This window comes from Aethina tumida, chromosome 2 (assembly GCF_024364675.1).
Source record: "Aethina tumida isolate Nest 87 chromosome 2, icAetTumi1.1, whole genome shotgun sequence".
NCBI classification, from domain to species: Eukaryota; Metazoa; Arthropoda; class Insecta; order Coleoptera; family Nitidulidae; genus Aethina; species Aethina tumida.
In genome coordinates this window covers 27,533,355-27,553,651 of record NC_065436.1, presented here as the reverse complement: position 1 = coordinate 27,553,651, position 20,297 = coordinate 27,533,355, and the positions used below count along the sequence as shown (strand labels likewise).

Here is a 20,297-nt window from a genome sequence, read left to right as displayed (position 1 = left end):
TTTAAATCATTAAAAAATGAATTAAAATTTGACTGATTATATCTATACAATGTTAACTTAGTTGCCTATCTTGTGAAATCACGTGATAGAGTTTACCAATATAACCCAATATTTTCTTGAGTAACACGCTTCTTTTTCACGTGTTAAGTTTTGCTCCTCCGTGAAGCGAAAAGTCGCCGAGAGGTTGCAGTATTATATTATATTGATTATATTTGTGTCTAACGAACAACAACAAAAACAAATACAATGGTAAGTTTCATTTTTAATTTTGTAATAATTCATTTCGCCGCTCTTTATATTTTTTATCACAAAAAGTTTATTATTTATTCATTAACAAATATATAACTAGCTTTACTGATTATATATAAAATAAATTAATTTAACACATCCTGCATTGGAAAATAAACATATTTTCATCATAAACGTGTAAAAACGTGGAAAAAGTGAGGTTATACAATTGCGCATTTTCGTGTTTTCAGGCAGAAGAAGTCAACCCTAAAGCCTATCCTTTGGCCGACGCCACCCTGACGACCAAGATCCTCAACCTGGTTCAACAGGCGATGAACTACAAGCAGCTCCGCAAGGGCGCCAATGAAGTGACGAAAACACTTAACCGTGGTATTGCGGAGTTTATTGTTATGGCAGCTGACGCCGAACCCCTCGAAATTCTTTTACATTTGCCCCTGTTGTGCGAGGACAAGAACGTACCTTACGTTTTCGTCAGATCCAAGCAAGCTTTGGGCAGAGCTTGTGGTGTTTCGAGGTCAGTCATTGCTTGCAGTGTTACAATCAATGAAGGATCTCAACTCAAGCCACAAATTCAGTCAATTCAACAAGAAATTGAACGTTTATTGGTTTAAGTACAAATTTTTATATTTTTTAGTTTTTTATGATGACTATGAATTATATTGTATTAAGGACTAAAAATGTGTTTTATTTTAATATGAATCATTTCATTAATTATATATTATAAAAATTCTATTTACATGAGGTGCCAAACAGTTTTATTCAAATTAAGGAAGCAATAAAATAAGAACATATTTTAAATTTTAATTTAATACAGAAGTGAATTCATTGAAGAAATTTCTCTAAATAGTGACTTTTCTTGTTAAAATATTCCACATAGATATTTTAAAATTCCACAGTTTTGTACCTCTATTTCAAGATAATAGCATATTACAACATTCAAACTTTTACTATTATGGTAAATATGTAAAAAAAACTCCTATTATGGACGAAACAGTGGCTATATGACTCATTTTGGCATTGATTCAATACACAGAAATTTATAAATAAAAAAGTCGACTTCATTTATTGTATAAATTCTGATAAGTAAACATGTTTCTCTAATTAACTTGCCAATCCCAAAATAAATCGTACATAATGCGCTCATTATAACCATACTGATTCACATGAAAGAAGGAATTAAATTGCGATTATTATTATATATACTACTTGAATTAACATAGAGCGCAGGATCAATAAGTTTCAACCCAAAATATTATCATGATTCATTGCAGTCATTTAGTCGGTCAGTTTTGCCATGAATTTAATATGATTCAGTAACACTTAAATCACTTTTTGGTCATAAACAAATCAGGAACGAGTAACTTAACGAATATGCCAAACTACAATGAAGTAGAACAAATCTATTTTTAAAATCTTATCAGTTGATGCGTATTATTTTTTTGACGTAACTAGAAACTTCTTTTTTATATTAAAGTAAATATTAGATCACATAATATCGCAAACAATACTTAGCTTCATCCAGCTCGCACCAAAATAAATCTAACATACGAATAATTTATTACGTGGATGTATAAATAAGTATTCACAATCTATTTATATGTCGCGAAGTCGCAATTTTAGTGGGACCGCAGATTCGGCTTTATAAAAATTTGCTAAACGCACGTAACACAAAGCGAATAGTGTAGCCAAAACATTGTACAATTATTGCCGAAAAATAGCGATAACTTATCGACCATTAGCGGCACAACTGGCTGGTAAACAATTATTTATGAACGAACGAGAATCTGTAGACCATTTTCTGCAATTCAATCAATAATTTCAATTGTACACCACCACATACTGGCTTTTGTAATGATCAGAACAAAGAGGGTTGTTACGCGTATTCCCGACGAACTAAATACTGGCGAAATAGATTAATTTATACGTAAATTGAGGAGGTGAATTTCCTCAGCCCACTAAATTCTATTTAAATGTGTGTAATTTTGGCTCAATGTTATTTAGAGTATTAGCAACAATGGGATTGTTAACTCATTTAAAATATATATATTTTTTAATCTACAAATAAAATATTACGTACTTGGAAAAGTGAACTAGTAATTAAATGCATAAATGAAGCAAATTAAAAGAAATAAAAGAAGATAAACCTGGTTTTTCAGTGCAGTATTAAAAATTAAGAAACAGATATTTTAAATCAATTTTTATTGTGGTGATATCTTGGGAATTTATTTAAGTTAATTCAGCATTAAAAGGCAGTTACACCTTACATTTACAATTATGATTGTTTCAATTTTACTTAAAAATATAGACTTACGCCCATCGAAACTTTAGTCATGGTGCATCCTACATGTGTTATGCAAATCAAATTTACATTTTTCACAATTATAATTTTATTTACCCTTATGCTTAAGGAAGCTTGTTACAAAATTCACAGCGCTATTTATAAATAATTGTATTATAAAAACTACATGCAAATAAAATAAAAGAGGAAGAAAAAGTGAAAATAAAAGCCTACAAACACTAGAGGTGGAATGCAATCTAAAACCAAAATCTAGTGCCAATAAAAAGAATGGCAGTGCCCCACTTTAACAAATCAATATTGACAAGGATCAAAGTGGGGCCCTGTTTATTGACAAAACATATGTTATTTCCACATAAATTGTTAATCAATAATCAAAATGGTATAAAGGGTCATGTTTAAAAGAAACGCATCAACATCAATTTAGTATATACTCATTAATGAGATTCAATGTACATTGTATACTTATTTTTAAATACAAATCTTGGTGCTTTAACTAGTATGGAACAGATACAAGATCTTGTCAGCGCATCTAATATTTTTTTTCGAATATATCGAACAGGGTAGATATCCTACTACTTCTCCCTGACCGCCAAGTAAAACTGGATTAAAAAATAAATTACAATGGCGCAACAAAAAAAGATAACATTACAGCAGCCAGGGATTACAGATATATTGTCTATAAAACATACATCACAATTTTCTATTACATTTCTATGTACATGAAACAAAGGCCCTGTATGAACCGGATTAACATAAATTACCAGAATCCCGAACGAAATGCTTTATAAATTAAAAACTATCCTAAATGCATTGTTCGGCAAATAAAGCAATTTAAATGAATCAGTCACCTAAAGAGAGCTGTGGCTACTTGTTGAGCCATGCGTGCTTGAGACATTCAGCAGCGGTGGCCCTGCGATCCGGATCGAAGTCGAGCATGGGCTTGAGGAAGGCAGCGAACTCCTCGGCGTCCTCGCGGTTCCAGTCGTACTTCTCCGTCAGCACGTCCTCCAAACCCCAAGGCTTCAGCCCGTTAATATGGCGCAGTTCGCTCTTCTTGTTGAAGAATAGTCGGGAGTTCCGGCCGCTCAGGGCTATCCTGCGTGGGATGTTGCCTAACAGTTCGATGATGTGGGCCAGGTGATCTTCGTCGCGGCAGTAATCCTCGCCGGAGTGGGGTTCGAACAGGTAGTCGCCGGTGGCCAGTTCGAATGCCATGCACGCCGTGCTCCAGATGTCGGCGGACGTGTTGTAGCCGGCTCCGAGGAGCACTTCCAGGGATCGGTACTGTCTTGTTTGGATGTCCTCGGTGAAGTGTTTGTCGACCCAGCAGGCGTTGCCCAGGTCGGCGATTTTCACGTCGAATTCGCATTCGACAAAGGCTGGATCTAATTCGGTTTCGATTTTGGTTTCGCTTTTGGACGTGAGGGACGGCGAGTCATCCTCCGACATGTGGATGATGGGCTCACTGACGTCTTCGCAGCTGACCGGTATTATGTCGTCGGTGCAGCCGTTCATTAGTTTTTCATTGTCGTTTTCGGGTGTCGTGCCGGGACTGGTTTCTTGGGTGATGCCGTTGAAATCCTTGTCGCCATTGACGTCGCCGTTTTCTTTGTTTTTCTTCTGTTGTTCCTCGAGTTCTATGATCTGCTCCATTTGTCGTTTGAGCAACTCGTTCTGACGTTTGGCCTTCTTTTTCATTTTTTTCTTTTTGTTTTTGCTCATCTTTTGTTGGTGAGCTTCTTGAATGGGTGCTGTGCTGACAAGAGACGTTGGAAGTTTTAAACCTAGTTGGTGCATTTCGGCAGCTTCACAAGCTAGCCGTCTGATGTATTCCTCACTTACACAGACGAGGACGTTTTCTGGCTTGATATCGGTGTGGATGATTTGACATTTAGTATGTAAATAGTCGAGGCCTTCTAAAACTTGCCTCATAATAGTACGTACATTTGCTAGTGGTATACCTCGATAATTAGATTTAATGATCAACTTGAGTAAGTGGTGACCTAATACTTCAAACACCATGCATATATGAACACCGTTGACCCCACTAATTTTAAAGTCATTCAACAACTGCACGGTCTTGTTCCGTTTCGGATCGGCCGGGTCGGACTCGCGGACAGACTTCAATATCTTGATCTCGTCGAGGGCAGTTTCGGTAAAGTGTTCCGCCGACTTGACGATCTTGAGGGCGACGAACCGTTTGTCCTCCAGATCCCAGCATAGCCACACTGTGGAAAAGTGGCCCCAACCCAGTTTCCTAGTTACGTGGTAGCGACCGAGAAACAGGTCGCCTATTTTGACGGGATGGTAACCTCCCTTGCGATAGTCCGTGCTGTCCTCCTGCTCCTCCTCCTCGCTGGTGTACGGCTCGTCCGGATCTTCGATTGTCTCGTTGCTCGAGCTGTGCGACGGCTCGTTCTTCGAACTGTGCCGATTTTCGCCACCATGCCCGTTCATTTCGTTTTTTCCTTTCTTTTTCGACGGCTTGTGCCGTTTCTTCTTGGCCTGGATGGCCAGGACGCGACGGTTCACATCTAGTTTTCCGCTCATTTGGATAACCGATACCGATGCACACTGTCACGGATGCCTTTTCTAATGTCAAATGTCCATTATACGAAGAAAACACAGTTGTTTGATTATGGCGGCCAAGTTGTCCGAAGCAATAGCAATGACGACAGGCGGCGCACTCGACCGACAAGTTGCGTCGTTCCTAAAATCCGGTGGTTCATGTTACGCCACTCCCGTGCACGAAGTTATATCACTAATTTTATTCTTTTTATGTTAACAAATCAATTTTAAACAGTATTTCTTTGAATAATTTGACAATGTGTTCAATTATATTGGCGTATTTGTTATAAAATCATTATTACTCCTTGTTAATTTTGTGTACCTTTGTACAATTGGAAAATCCAATTGGAAAATTCTTTAAGTTAAACAAAATTATTAGTATTATATTATTATATCCTGACTAATTGCAAAAAGTTAATATTAAAAGTTATTTAGGTCAGCCTGTTCCATAGACATTATAATACTAGATACACATAAAACTTTTAAATTTAATTTGAATATATAATTTAATTGATATGAAAATATTTCAGGAATAACAATAATAAAAAAGCTATTGCCTCTTCCACACATTGTAAGCAAATTATCAAGCAATAATTTATGACATTGTAGTTGAATTAATTTGTCAATTTTTAGACATTTGTGATATTTTAGTTTTTCCTTTTTTTCTTGTTTCTTCCATGATTTTTTTTTTACACCATGGTTTGAGTCTAATCATCTGAAAAATTTAAATATTATATGGCTTAATTTCTTTTTAACTGAATCTCTATTTAGACCTCAGGTTTTATTTTCCATATTATATTATGCAACTTATAATTGATTTTTTCGTCAGTTTAACTGAAATGAATGACTAAAAACTAAAAAATGATATTGGATTGATTACTTCAAAGTACTCTTTGCCAACATTCTGGAGGATAACTGAAATACTTTTGAGCAAACATTAGCCTGGTTTGGATCTACATTTTCGATACCAGCCAAAGATTTCTTTACTTAAATACATCCTTGAAAGTTTTATTTATTCAGTCGACGTCTGATTGATGCATTAGACACACTGATATTGAATCAATTAATTTTTTATTTGTCTAGTAGACAAGAAAGGATTTCGATTACTGATTCTTCTAATTTGTTTGTCTGTAAAAGGATTTGGTTAGGCCGTTTCCTTAATGTGTTTTCAAATGAGTGTGTTGTTTCATATTTGTCGATAAAATTGTAAACCTTTTTTCAAGAGCATCTCATGCTAAGTATAAATTCTTACTATTAGTATTGTTAAAGAGTGCCACAAAAGCCATATTTGAATGTGCTAATTAAATCAGACTAATGTGTACCTTTAAAATAATGTAATGTGTATTGTATTTTATTTATAGGAATAACAAAAAGTTAACGAACTGGAAATATATGCGATATGTAGAAAGATGAGTGCAAAAATATATTGATTTATTGGTTAAATGGAACGAATGAAAAAATTAATAAACAAAATCATAAATCAGCTTAGCCTAGTAACATTAAAAATATCGAGAATTTTAAATATTAAAATATTGAAACGTTCTTATATCCTCCAGGTTTTGTATATAGTAGGAAAAGCGTTTGACCCATCTGAATTTAGTAAGAGACATCATGAGACTAAAGAAGTCTCTCCCATAGTGGGAGACTTACTGTCTCTATTGTACATAATGCCTCTTTCAGGATTTAGATGGATCAAACACTGTTTGTACTATATAAGAGAACATTAGTCTGCAGATATTTTTCGTTCTATTATTGTGTACAAATTTGATAGTTTTGAGTTGTATAAGATTGATATAATGTTTTTAAAATTATTTATATAAGTTTTAGGAATAATAAATTAATTTGTTTATGGGTTTACAAAAGATTTCTCGTTATTTAAAATTTTATATTTTTCTGATTGATAAATTTTTAAATAGTTATATCATAAATTATTTTTAAATTCATTTTAAATCACTTGAAATATAGAAGAAAATAAAGTTAAATCAATACAATAAGCTCAAGAGATTAAAATGAACCATTTTTACCTGTTTATACTGACTAAACCGAATTAATTATAATTCCCAAATAATGTTCTGTTGTAGACTGGTCTATAAATTTATTTGTCTACGGTGCATGGCATCTAATGGGTATCATCGGTTCCCCCAGAATGTGGGGCGTCACGCATCGCACATGCGCGCACCGCCATTTAAACGCATTTTGGAGGGAAACCAACGGTTTTACGGTGTGCCATTTAAATCCCTTTAAATTGTTGTTTGTGTTTATATTTATTGGAAATAGTGATGGCTCAGCCGTCGGTGGCCAGTTTTTTCAGCAACAGAAAGCGTACTGTGATCGAAGATGCCAAAATAAGCCGTGCTAAAAAGGTATTGGTGCTTGATGCAAGCAGTATATGTAGAAAACCGGAAAATGGGTTAGAAGATGGTGTTGTGTTGTCCAGTAGTAATACGAAAACGTTGTTTCTCGAAAATAATTCGCTGGCTAAGTTACAGGAAAAAGAAGAAAAGACTGTAAACACAAATAAACTAATAGCTCCGTTACCGTCAGTCACGCAAAATGTGCAAAAAAAGGCTGTTGTACGTGCACCCAAGTCGAAGAAAGCGGCCAAGGAGCTGCTCAACAATAAAGACATACAACAACTACTCAGCAATATGAAAAAGATGACGAAAGAACCAGAACAAACACAAGTAAGCAAAGACAATGAAGTGGAACAAAGACATGTTACACCTCCCTCGACACCCACAAAATGCTCCAACCTGATGGACAAAGTGCCTGACAAGATCGAGGGACCCACCATCCAAGAAATCAAAAAGAAAATGACAAGAAGTGGAAGACTGGCAGAACTGAAAGCAACAATTGCCAAGCTTAAAGAAGGTGATGCAAAACTCAAGGAGGTTGAAAAGAAAACATCAATTATTCCACCACCAGAATCTCCTAAACTTAAAGCATTTAGGACTATTGAAGTGGAAGTTCATACTAGGTAAGTGTCTTATTTTATTCAATACTTCTGTTTATTTCAAAGTAAATAAAAAGCTTATGGATAAATTGTGTATAGTATATTTTAATAAATAATAAGAAAAATATTTTAAAAATATTAATTTAATACTAGCACACTCAAATAAGAATCTAAAAATTGTTATAAAAAATTAATAAATATAGTTAGTAAAAACTAAAAACTATTTTGTATTAAAGTTAAAAATATAAATTTTGTTGTTAATTAAATTAAAATTCCATAAAACATTTAAGTATCTTTTATTATTTTTTTCATGACAAGTATATATATATTTAACATATTCAAATGATAAGAATTTGTTGCATTTGTTTTTATATATTTTAATAAACATTATGTTTTTGTTTGTCAGTTAATACAGTGCAATACTTGTTGAAAGTAACCATGATCTATATTTATTTTAATGTTTATGCTAACTTTAAATGGTGAAGTTTCAACATTCTATAATGTAATAACATTTTTTGAAAGCAGTGCAAAATTGTTTCTACCATATATTTCTTTTTTACAGCCCTCAGAAGGCGTACACTCCGGAAAAAGCATACCTAAGTCCCAAAAAAGATGTGGGAGCCCGAAGAAACCTCCTAAACTTGATGAGTCCTACCAAAAATGCCATGCAAATACCTTCAAGTCCAAGAAAATTGACTTTGGACCTCTCTTCTAAACCTGCTCTATCTCTGCCATTCAAGTACAGATACTTGGCTGAGATGTTTAGAAGTATCGATACAGTTGTGCAAATTTTGTACAACCGAAAGGAAACCATCACTTTCCGCAAACTGAAGCCTGCGGTGGAGGAAATGCTAAAACGTAACTTGCTTGAAAGGCATTTGGCACAGATCAAGTACATTTACGAAGACGCCTTTACATTTACCCAAGAAAAACTAAAAGTCTTTGGTGTAGGTATGAAAAAGGAACAGTGGGAGTTGGTGATCACGCCGAACATAGACCGGCAAGAGCACATGACTTCTGAAATATTGTTAGAACGACGCCGAATTTTGTTCGACAAACTGATGAACAGGACCAAGGACTACCACCACGAGTTTCTGATGACGCTAGATCCCCCAATGAACATTGAAAAAGGAAGGATTACGAAATGGCACCCGGAATTCGACATCGAAAAAGTGCCCGACATTGAGCAGTCCGAAATCCCCAAGCCACCAGTGGAAGAAATTCTTACCACCGGTCAAAACGTGTTGGAAAAAGCTAGGGAGTTGTTTAACTGCAATACGAGGATGGAGCAGGCTCTTCAAAGATTGAAAACCGCACAAGAAACGAATCCGAACTTGGTGGTCGAAAAGCCAAAAGAAGAAAACCAGTCAGTATTAAAGGGTATACCTAAAGCTTTATTGGAGAAAGTAAGGCAGAGACAAGCAGCGAAAGCCTTAGTTTCAATGACAAGATCTGCCGATAAGGAGAAGGAAGTGACGATGTACAATCGGTTACCGGAACTGGCAAGACTGACTAGGAATTTGTTCGTCTCAGAGAAAAAAGGCGTTTTACCATTGGAAACAGTGGTCGAAAAATTAGGAAATTGCCATCAAGAATTCTTAACCAAATCTGAGATGGAGGATCATTTGAAAATCATTGCCAAAGAAGTACCTGGATGGTTGGTCCTGCACAATATTAGGAACACGGACTTCGTGAAACTATCGAAAAACGCTGACCTCAGTATAGTAATGAATAAACTGGATAAACTGGCGAAGCAGAAACGCGAGACGTAAAATATGATGCATGTAATTTTAAAGAGTATTTTATTGTGTTATCGTATAATTTTAATGTACATTTTATTAATAAAATATATTAATTTTCTTATCTCAATTTTTTTATCCAAAGTTTTGAAAGACTGTGTTGTTCAAAATTAACAATGTAATTTTATTTTTAATGACATGTTTAAAATATTTGATATATTTAGTCTAATAGGTTTAATAAACTAGGTCCTTGAAAGTATGTCACGTCTCTACAATATTTTATTACTATTATTTATTTTAATTGCTTTGTTCAAAGATTGTCTGCATCAGCAAAAATATATATTGCTAAGTACATACAAGAGTTTCTGTTACATAATTGTTAACATGTGCTACAAATTGTTTGTTATTGCAAAATGCAATTCATAACAAACCCAAATTTTAAAATACACAACCATCATACCTGGTTCTTTAGTTTACATCCGTAAATTAAAAATGTAAATTTATACTGTCACCAGATTCGATTATTCAATATCCGGAGTTGAACAAACTTCAAATGGAAACGATATACAATGATACGTGATTTTAACAACTCAATTTAGTTCATTGGCTCAGTTGTATTTATTATTTATTTGGTTAATAATAGGTAATTTACCCTTAAATATATTTACTCTTTAGAAGTAAATATAATAAAATTAATTTACTTTTAGTAACAGTTATCTAGAAAATAAATAGGTACAACGCGGAATGTATGTTGTCATGAAAAAATTTGTGTGCTTCTGGTTGAATGGTTAAATTCTGTTCCCAAATATACATTGTTTGCGTTTATGGTTCATTAAATTCTAATTTTATCGCTAGAAGGAAATGAGACGTCTAGGGATCAATATGTTTACAAACGCACACCTATGCGCACGTGGATTTCATTATGTAGATTAAGTTTTTGATTTATTAAAAAGTTTTATTAATCAATACTGTTAGTAGTTGTATCTAAATATTAAAAGCTTTTTGTTATCTATGTTTGTAAAGTCTGGAAATATTTTTATAGTAACTTTAATTATTGAATTTTCACAATTTATGTATTAAATATATTTTTTAATCTTTGCTGGTAATATACAAGTTAATTAAATATATCATTTCAAATATATTTAAGAATATTCTATTTTTACTTATACAACATTATTATTTCAAAGAAATAAATTATATATAATGTGCTTCTAAATTAGGTGGACAAAATTTGGGAGCAAATAGAACAAGTTTAATATTGAAGAAAATCTAAATAAAAGTTTTTCCTGAAGTGAATAGAGTAGATTTAATTTTCAGTCATTGTTTTTTTCTGGTGTTTCCGTAAGCTTTGGTTTAAATTTCGTACGTATTATCCTAAGATACATACCTACAATTTAATATAACTATAATGATACAGTACTGTAATTTCTAGAGGGGGATCCCCTTTTTCTTGTCTTATTTTCTACGGCACTGACATTTTTAAAAACTATTGAGCTTTCCATGTTCGATTTAGGAAAAAAGGTGTTTTTAATTAATTTTAATTATCACAACAATTTTTGTGATATTTCAATTTTAATGTTTCAAGAAAGTTACAGTGATTTTCATAGAGTAATAAATCATGTAGCTATGATATGATGATGAACCTCAAATTCTATTTATTTTTGTTTTTATAACAAATAGGTATCACTAAAACAATTTACACAAAATCTGGATATGTTGATTTTGAAGTTCTAATTTGAGAGATTGTATTTTCTCAAGAGAAATTTTTGAAAAAAAATTGATTTGGTTTTCTTCACTACTGGATGTGTTCTTCCTGGTCCCAAATTTTGACCACTTATTTTCAATACGCCTTTTATAATGTTTTGAATACAATTTGTAGTGTGACCTGGGTTGCCTAGTTTAAATATGTGGAAATTGTTTTATTTAGATAGGGTCTAAATCATAGGCATAAAAATTATAAATTTACAGAATACACTGATCAGTTTCTATTCATACATACCTAACCTTTGGATAATTAAAAGGTGATTGGGTCAAATATTTTATTAATATTTTTATAACAAAATCATTAACAAAAACACCGTAAGCGTAAATTTATGTTGTACCATCTAATCACTAAAGAAAGAAATCGTTATTGACTGTTTGTTCAATTTCGGAGAGAACATTGTAAAGCCTTTTCTTCACCTCGTCCTCCGGCGTGGTCCTGGCTTTGCCCTGTTCGCTCCCCGGATTCGCGCATCTCCTTAAAATGAACGCCAATTCGGATGGAGTGTGTTGCGACATCAGTAAACCGGGCACAATGACGGTCTTCGACATCCTCCAGCCCAGAAATATTTTTTCGCAAACGATCTGCAAGTTATTGTTCGCCACGTAGTTAGAACATTTTTTAGTATCCTTGTTGCATCTCGACCTACAGTCGTAATAATCACAGTCATCGTCTTTCTCGCACGTCTCGATTTCCTTTATAACATTATTAACAACGGATTTAGGCAGAACACCATCCAAATCTATAAACTTCAATTTGTTGCCGCCTTTGACTAAGCCGAAGTGCTCTAGTTTAATATCACATAAATGGAACGGCTCCCTGAAACCAGTTTCGAGTTCATCCAACAGATCGAGAATCTGGACCGAGATCTTTAGTCTCCTTCCCCAGTCTTCTCGGTTGTCGCTTAAAGTCAACAATGATGATATGTCTGGTACCTTCTCCATGTATTCAACCGCATAGTAAGGTCCACAAGTACCGAGAAGTTGTGGAAACACGTCCTTGTCAGTGAACAGCGCCGAGAGAAGGTATTCATTGTCTTGCAGCAGGAACCACAAGTTGTCCATTTCTTTTTGCCTTTTCAGTTCGTCCTTTTCTTCGTAGGACGGCTTCAACCTTGACAACCTCACGGCAGTATCATACGCAAGTGTTAAATTCAGTTTGTTCTTGACGATGGTACGAATGGTAGATAGGAACTCTTTTTCTGTCGGATATTTGATTACCCCATTGTCGAACCAGTGAATCGATTGGTAGTCCCTTGGTACCGATTTGAAGACTAGACGAATGTTGTGCCATTCTGCGCTGAAAACTGCTTCTTTTGTTGCTTGGAATGAGTGGCATGTCAGGGAGTGGATGTCGCGGGTGACGCAGAGCGGAGCGCATAGCGACCCGACGGCGAGGCCTTCCTCATATAATTCACACTAAAAAAATATTATTCATTAATGGTTAGGTCAATGTTAATAATATACGTATTTGTTAATAAACATTATATGTAAACAGCAATAGTGTTTTACATTAAAATTATTTTAAAATGATATTTTTATGTTTATCGAATCAGAACACATGCCATGAGTTGCATATCTAAACTCTTGACTATTGAGTGAATCCGACATTTTCAAATTATTCAGGGTAAAATTTAGATTTATCAAATATTTTATTATTGATATAAATAAATAAATTGCAATATTAACATAATCAGATAATTATTTTCAGATCTTTTAAACTACACATTTAATTTTATTATATATTATTTAAATCCTCTTATTGTTAATGGTAATTTAAATGTAAATATGTTGCTGCTTTGGATTTACTGCTTAGATTTGAAATCTTGTTCTTGTATTTTGTTGACCCAACTAATACCAACAACAGCACTGTTTGCCTTACTACTTTTCCCACACATCCATTAAGACACTTGTCCTGCCTCAAGAAACAACACTAACAACCAAGTGTCTACTTGAATCTGAATGCCGATAATTAGCATGCAGCATAATATTGATCCTGATGTAAACACCGCAATTTATACAAACAGCACGATCCAATGCCACATAAACTCCACTTTCAAGTGATTGCTTACGCCAAAACCCAATAACTCACCATTTTCTTAACATGTTGCCAGGCCTGAAGGTTTGTACACAGTAAATTCCACTTGAAAAGAAAATAAACAAAGGTGCACAGAAGCAAGAGAGACGCGTAAAATGTGTATCTATAGGTGTAAAGTAGACCGGGCAGTCTGCGGGTGAGGAGCATTTTTATAAATAAGGGGGAAACACTGAGCTAGCGGATGTGCAAGAATGCATTGTGTACAGGTTAAACGGGGGAGGAAAACTGTGCCGGATTTTCATGGTTACTGGCAAACACTGGGGGCGCATCGTGGGGAGAAATAAAAGCTTTCTATTCGAAAAACTTTATTGCCCTGCTACTGTATCTTAAAACTCGATCTTAAAATGCCGAATGCGTTCTACTCCACAAGCGATTTAATAATGAAATTACATTTAAGGAACATAAATCGTAACGAATATGGGAGTTACAGTTTTCCCCACGGTGGTTGAATGCGGCTCATCAAGGTGCGCATCTGGACGCATACCGACGCCGGCGCCCTAGACGTTGCCCAATTCAAATCCTGGCAAACCAATTGATCTGCAGTGGGGGGACAGATTTTTATTAACGCTATCGGACTCGATTACCATGAAAATCTTAGCAAATACTTTGAACATCATTCGTAGTGATTAGACGCAATTAAAACGGCCATTTATCATCTTGCCTTTATAGTGCGTTCGTTCCGAATAAAAAAAATTGACATGTTTGTTGTAAGCCCGAGGTGCTCGAAACGAAATGGTAGTTACAATGCGAGTCGTTGTTAAAAATCCAAGCTGATTGTGGGCATAAATTCATTGAATGCGTTATGACTGTAAGCTGGGGCTATTACGTGATTATCCTGCATAAACTGCAGGAATACCTACGTAGCTAATGATTTATGTCTCAATTTGTAAAGAGTAACCAGTGGCTTTTTGGAAAATATTTTTAATATGTGATTTTGTTAACTCTTTGGCTTATTTTATGATAGGAAATCTAATTCGAAGGTCACACATTTCTTCTAAATACAGCTCTTGATCTTCCGTTAAGTTGCAGTTAATTAAACGTTTAATAATAAAGTGTTATAAACATTTTAATTATTTATATTTTTATTGATTTTTTTTAAGTCGTTGGTTTTTTATAATACATTTTTCCAATTTTATATTCATTTTTATTAATAAGTTGGGTTAATAATTTACTTGGGTCAAATCCCCTTATTAAAAAAATAGAGATAATCATAATTTAATGATTCTATCTTATGTATTTTATCATATTCTTATTTCACTTTCAAAATATTTTTTAATTTTTAATTCATTATTTTATAAACTATTTATTATTATTATTATTATTAAAAAGTTTAGTTTAGTTTTTAGTTTTTATAAATTTTATTAAAAAGTTAATAGTTTACTGCGTCATATGCCCTCATTAAAAAAAAAGAGTAGAGACAATTATAACTTAACGATTCTAATTTCTGTTTTTTATCATATTTTTATTTAAATTCACATTCAATATTTTTTTAATTTTCATTTTAATTTATTTGTTATTTATAAACTATTTTCTTATTGTAATCACTACTATTATAATAAAGATGATCAATTTAACATATATTTTTATTAAGAAGTTGAGTCAATAGTTTACTTAAGTCAAATCACCCCGTTCAAAAAAAACTAGAGATATTCATAACTTAATGATTATAATTATGTATTTTATGTAATAAAAAAAAATTAATGATTTGTTTTAATTCATTATTTGTTATTAATAAACAATTTTTATTATTGTAATTACTATTTTTTCAATAAAAATAAATAATTTGACACACATTTCTATTAAAAAGTTTAGTTTAGTTTTTTAATTTAAACATTTTTATTAAAAAATTGGGTTAAAAGTTTATTGGGCCACTCATTAAAAAAATATTAGGGATAATCGTAACTTAATGATTATGAATTTTATAATATTTTTATTTAAATTCATATACATTTTTTTTAATTTTCGTTTTAATTCATTATTTATGATTTGCAAACTATTTTTTATTATTATAATAAAAATAATCAATTTAACATATATTATATTTTTATTAGGGAGTTGAGTTAATCGTTTACTTACGTCAAATCCTAAATTTTATTTTACTTTTATTTAAAAATATTTTTAATTTACCTGTTACTTTATATAAAAATTTTCTTTTTTATTGATTTTTGTTTTAATTTATTGTTTGTTATTTATGAACTATTTTTGTAAATTTATGTAGAATTCACATTCAATATAACTTTTCTGAGAATTTAATTATTTTTTCTTGTTTTAATTTATTATTTGTTATTTGTAAACTATTTTTTATTATTCTAATCACTACTATCTTAAAAATAATCAATTTGACACACATTTTTAATAAGAAGTTGAGTTAATAGTTTACTTGGGTCAAATCCTCTCATTCAAAAAAAACTAGAGATAATTAATGATTCTTAATGATTCTAATTTATATACTTAATTTGTCTAATCGCGTTTTTATGAGCTGAAATTAATATTGGTTTATCTAACATAAATTATATAGTTTTTTTGTATTCTCAATATCTCATGGCCAATTAACTTTTATCCTTCATTTTGTACATGATATGAGATAAACAAAAAATTTGCAAATTTGAAGCTGACGCCTATGTGGTCTTTAAATAGACAACATTGGAGTGTGCTGGTTTCAATCCGAAGAAGTCCACCCTTTCCAGAAATAAGTGGGGTTATTTATAGAGATGGTTATATATAATTCGTTGGGGAGACCAATAACCTGCAAGGCATAATCACTTTACCTTGCCAAGGTAAAATTTATGACCATTAATCAAATTGCACTAGGTGTTAACTTTCCCAATAATCATTGGTCACATCTAAAACTGGTATTAATCAGTGGGTGCTTGTGATAAATTATCAGTTAATTGTTAAGCAGTTTATCGTTAAAAAATCACTTCTGGTTTTGTATTTTTTTTTACATTTTGATATGTTACTGTGTATGATGCTAATGTTGATTCCACTTATTCATTCTTCCACATCAATAAATTACAATGTCATAGATATCCCATCCTCCAATCCGCTCCGCGGACCCATAACTCAACCGTATTGGTCATTTATTGCCATCATAAAATAAAGCACCACAAATTGATATATTCATAACAATGTCTCGAATTGTATCGAGTGCGCACTTCCTCAATAAAATGGCGCAATGAAAATTTGAACCTGTGCATGCGACCGGCACCTTGACGAAGCGAAATTCCCACCGACAATAAGAAGTAGCCGGTCCCACCCTTAACGTGTGGGCAGCACTGAAAATATGAGTTCATACAACGCCGGCCGAGTGGTGTATCTGCGATCTGGACGCGGAGACACCTAAAAATTATTGCATGACCATATCACGCTGCCTCACTCCGTCGGTGCAATCAAACACGCACACTTCTCCGCCGACCGTTTCTCCAACTTTTATCTCCGCACCCGATTTAAATTGAAACGTTCAAAGTAACGATTTTATTGCCGCACCAATGATGCACCGTAAATTTTACACTTAACATAAGCTGACAAATCTATTACGATATGTAAAATGTAAGACTGTTTCGAATTAATTTCGTTCTAGTCATTCAGTTTTAAGCAAATGTGCGAAGTGATAATAGCAACAACAACACACCTATACATTTACACAAGGTTTTTGGGAGAAGGTTAAACATCCAATTTAAGGAAAATATAAATAATAAATTCTTATGAAATTTAAATTTATATGTCTTGAATATCTTTGGGTAAACGTGAAGGAAGAGCACGAGGTGCTGTAAGACGGTATCCTAAAAGAAATTTACCTAATTAGAACAGTTGCAAATGAGGAGAATATTTTGCATCTGATTGACGTAAATCTAAATAATACAAGATGTCTGTTTTAACAATATTTAAATATTGTTAAAAATGTAAAATTATATTTTTGTTGTAAATTAATGTAATTAACAAGTGTGAAGAAAATTTAAATACTATATATCATAACTAAATAGAAAATATCTAAAAAAAAATGTATTTGTAAATAATAATTGTCAGTACACACTATCGAAATGTTAACGAAACATTTCCAATTTCTACCATTTCCCCTCCTCCTCTTTATATTCACCCAGTGACTTCAATTTTTGATCCGTTTGTAGTAGTCTAAAATAAATTAGTGGAAAAAAGTGATCATAATAAACCAAAAATAAAATAAATATTTTGTTGTCAGTGTAAAATAAATAATTAGAATATTATATAAAAGTCGAGAAATTTAAAAAAATTGTTTTTTAAATTAAATAATTAAATAACTGAAGGGATCTAATGTTTTTGTGTAAACTGGTCTAATCCACAGAAGAAAATTCAAATACACCATATATAATTATGAAATAGTTACTTATAAATATAAAAATCGTTAATTTAAATATTTAAGATCAGTCATGAATTAATTAAATTGTTTTATGTGTAAAGCAAAAAAATAGACAGGAGTGATTGTTTATATCTATCTAAAGATTTTTCTCTGTTTTTTATTTTTCCATTTTTGATTCGTTTGTAGTAGTCTGAATATTGTTCATACGTTATTAGAAAATTATAATAAACGAAAAATAACATAATTAGTAACATTGCCATCAATATCTTGTTGTCAAAATAGTTAAAATATTAAAGTGGGTAAATTGAAATTATTTGTAGTTAAAAATAAATAGTTATATAAAGAAAGTGATAAACAAATATAGAATACTTAAATGTAACTTAAACAAGGTGAAATAAAAAAATAATAATTGTAGTTTGGAGAACTATAAGAGTCCAAGATGTTTTACGAGGAGATCTACTCTTAAGATTGCAGTTTTGTCAATGACCCCGAGATTGTTATGAATTCTTATTAAAATGATTTTATCTGATGGGGCAACTTTCACCAGAAATGTATTTTTTAGTATTTTTAATATGCACAACTTAACAAAATATTTGGGCTGATGAAAACCCCAATGCAAGAAACACCAGACCTTAATTCATTAGATTTTACAGCATGGTGTCAAATGACTCCTTCAGAGACAAACGCAAAACATGAGTTTTGTATCAAATTGAATAAAGAATTAACAGATGGGCTGAAAAGTTCGTAGGCTAGCATAGAAAAAATCTTTTTTTATAGAATTTGATTTTATTATTCAATATAGTTGCCTTCGAGGGCGTCCTTTCAGATCAATACACTTATTCCAGCGATTTTTCAACGTTTGATAATGTACGAAAATTAACAAAATTAATTTTCCGAGAGGTCTGCAAAATGTTGAAGTTCTATTGATAAATGTAGTAAATGGTAAATTTCATTTTCAGTTAAATTAAAAATTGTGAAAATAATTTCATTTTTGAAAAGTTAAAATTAAAAATAAATAAATATTTTTTGTTTAGTTATTTTTTATTGATTTTCAAAAATAGTTCGAATTTTTCATTACAGTAAATTAGATAAATTTTTTATTATATACGCATATTAAAATATTAAATAAAAAATTATTTTGAAAAAATTAATATTTCATTTTTGAAAACTTTTAATTTTATTTAGACTTCATTATTGAATGTGTTCTTGCTTCTCCCAAATTTTGAACACTACTTTAGAAAAACCTTATAAAATCTGTCTGTTGGTGATATTTTCACTGAATCTCTATGAGCATGAACTGAAACAGTAATTTTATTCATCCCCGAGGTAAACCAAAGTTTTTGTAGGATAAACCAGCTTTAGTGGGTATGTCCCTCAAACTAGTCCCACATTACCATGGTACTCGGTACCAAGTATACGTAACATCGTCACCTGACCTTTCCTCCTTAAAAAAGTCCAACTCAACTCATTCCAAATACAATCGATTTAATAATACAAAGATGAATAAAACGTGTAATTGAAACGACTGAACGTTCCGATAAATAAAACCTGTGGCGTATCTGTACAACCACTTGACACAACTGGTACTATCGCACTTGTACATAGAACAATTTCTCGAAACTGTTTTATCTCTAATGAATTCATCGTGAATAGTCCGTGGACATACACGGTCTGTTCAGGAATGCGCCTTTTTTTTTAAAACTCTTCCGAGTTGGTCTCTCTTCAGTTGCGGGCCCGTTCATTCATTGAGGTCGTGTGAATTGATACTTTTTCGCTCGGCTTGCATGACAATATATCTTCCGATAAATGAAAGGAAATTAGTTGTGCAGCGTATTATTCATATTCATATTGTTCTTGTCTCTGAAGATCACGATGCTATGCCGCACACTAGCTGCAAAATACAAAATGGTACTTTTGTCGATGCCAGCAACAGGTTCAATCTAAAAATGTTTAGATTTATTTAGCGAAAAAACTTTAATATTATTACGTGAATTAATACTTGTAGGTTCGTAACATGAGACAGTAAATTATATCCATTAAAACGAATATAATTTCATTCTTGGACTGTTTCCCGGGCGAGTTATGAAATAAACCCCCACTGGTTCGCCAGTCCGATGCTGTTGAGTTCGTTCAGTAATATCCGATAATGAGATATGCAATAAAATGCCGCGCTCAGCAACAAGCCTTAATTGCTCGCATGTCAAATATTAAATCAATTTTAAATTACTACGGCAAGCTCCAATTATTTGATTACGGCGTAATTGAGATACCTGAAATAAAATGTTTTATTAATG

General features: G+C 32.4%; 4 protein-coding genes across 6 annotated transcripts; 2 read left to right on the top strand and 2 right to left on the bottom strand.

Moving 5' to 3' along the window:
• Nucleotides 1–91: 91 nt before the first annotated feature.
• LOC109604783 (NHP2-like protein 1) lies at nucleotides 92–927 on the top strand. The gene is made up of 2 exons (XM_020021317.2): nucleotides 92–249; nucleotides 480–927. The coding sequence occupies exons 1-2, from the start codon at nucleotides 247–249 to the stop codon at nucleotides 858–860; spliced, it is 384 nt and encodes a 127-aa protein (XP_019876876.1). The 5' UTR covers nucleotides 92–246; the 3' UTR covers nucleotides 861–927.
• A 2,035-nt stretch (nucleotides 928–2,962) lies between these two features.
• LOC109604788 (SRSF protein kinase 1) lies at nucleotides 2,963–5,228 on the bottom strand. Its single transcript, XM_020021325.2, has one exon. It carries the CDS (start codon nucleotides 5,096–5,098, stop codon nucleotides 3,413–3,415), a length of 1,686 nt encoding a protein of 561 aa, XP_019876884.1. The 5' UTR covers nucleotides 5,099–5,228; the 3' UTR covers nucleotides 2,963–3,412.
• Nucleotides 5,229–7,307: 2,079 nt separating this feature from the next.
• LOC109604780 (DNA replication factor Cdt1) lies at nucleotides 7,308–9,932 on the top strand. 3 transcript variants are annotated; one of them, XM_020021315.2, is made up of 3 exons: nucleotides 7,308–7,479; nucleotides 7,606–8,093; nucleotides 8,632–9,932. In XM_020021315.2, the coding sequence occupies exons 1-3, from the start codon at nucleotides 7,396–7,398 to the stop codon at nucleotides 9,839–9,841; spliced, it is 1,782 nt and encodes a 593-aa protein (XP_019876874.1). In that variant the 5' UTR covers nucleotides 7,308–7,395; the 3' UTR covers nucleotides 9,842–9,932. The 3 variants fall into 3 exon arrangements, with proteins under 3 accessions (XP_019876874.1, XP_019876873.1, XP_019876872.1); XM_020021314.2 differs by having other exon boundaries at nucleotides 7,600–8,093; XM_020021313.2 differs by having other exon boundaries at nucleotides 7,308–8,093.
• A 1,907-nt stretch (nucleotides 9,933–11,839) lies between these two features.
• Nucleotides 11,840–13,913, bottom strand: LOC109604784 (divergent protein kinase domain 1C). The gene is made up of 2 exons (XM_020021318.2): nucleotides 13,662–13,913; nucleotides 11,840–12,988 (listed from the first exon to the last, which is right to left on the bottom strand). Exons 1-2 carry the CDS (start codon nucleotides 13,812–13,814, stop codon nucleotides 11,921–11,923), a joined length of 1,221 nt encoding a protein of 406 aa, XP_019876877.1. The 5' UTR covers nucleotides 13,815–13,913; the 3' UTR covers nucleotides 11,840–11,920.
• Nucleotides 13,914–20,297: the final 6,384 nt, after the last annotated feature.

Bases quoted from the DNA above. Each gene is read 5' to 3' on its own strand.
- LOC109604788 (XM_020021325.2), bottom strand. From the start codon at position 5,098: ATGAGCGGAAAACTAGATGTGAACCGTCGCGTCCTGGCCATCCAGGCC.
- LOC109604780 (XM_020021313.2), top strand. From the start codon at position 7,396: ATGGCTCAGCCGTCGGTGGCCAGTTTTTTCAGCAACAGAAAGCGTACT. The intron at 8,094-8,631 runs GTAAGTGTCTTA...TCTTTTTTACAG, and splicing joins GAAGTGGAAGTTCATACTAG to CCCTCAGAAGGCGTACACTC.
- LOC109604784 (XM_020021318.2), bottom strand. From the start codon at position 13,814: ATGCTCCTCACCCGCAGACTGCCCGGTCTACTTTACACCTATAGATAC. The intron at 12,989-13,661 runs GTGAGTTATTGG...ATATTTTTTTAG, and splicing joins GGCAACATGTTAAGAAAATG to TGTGAATTATATGAGGAAGG.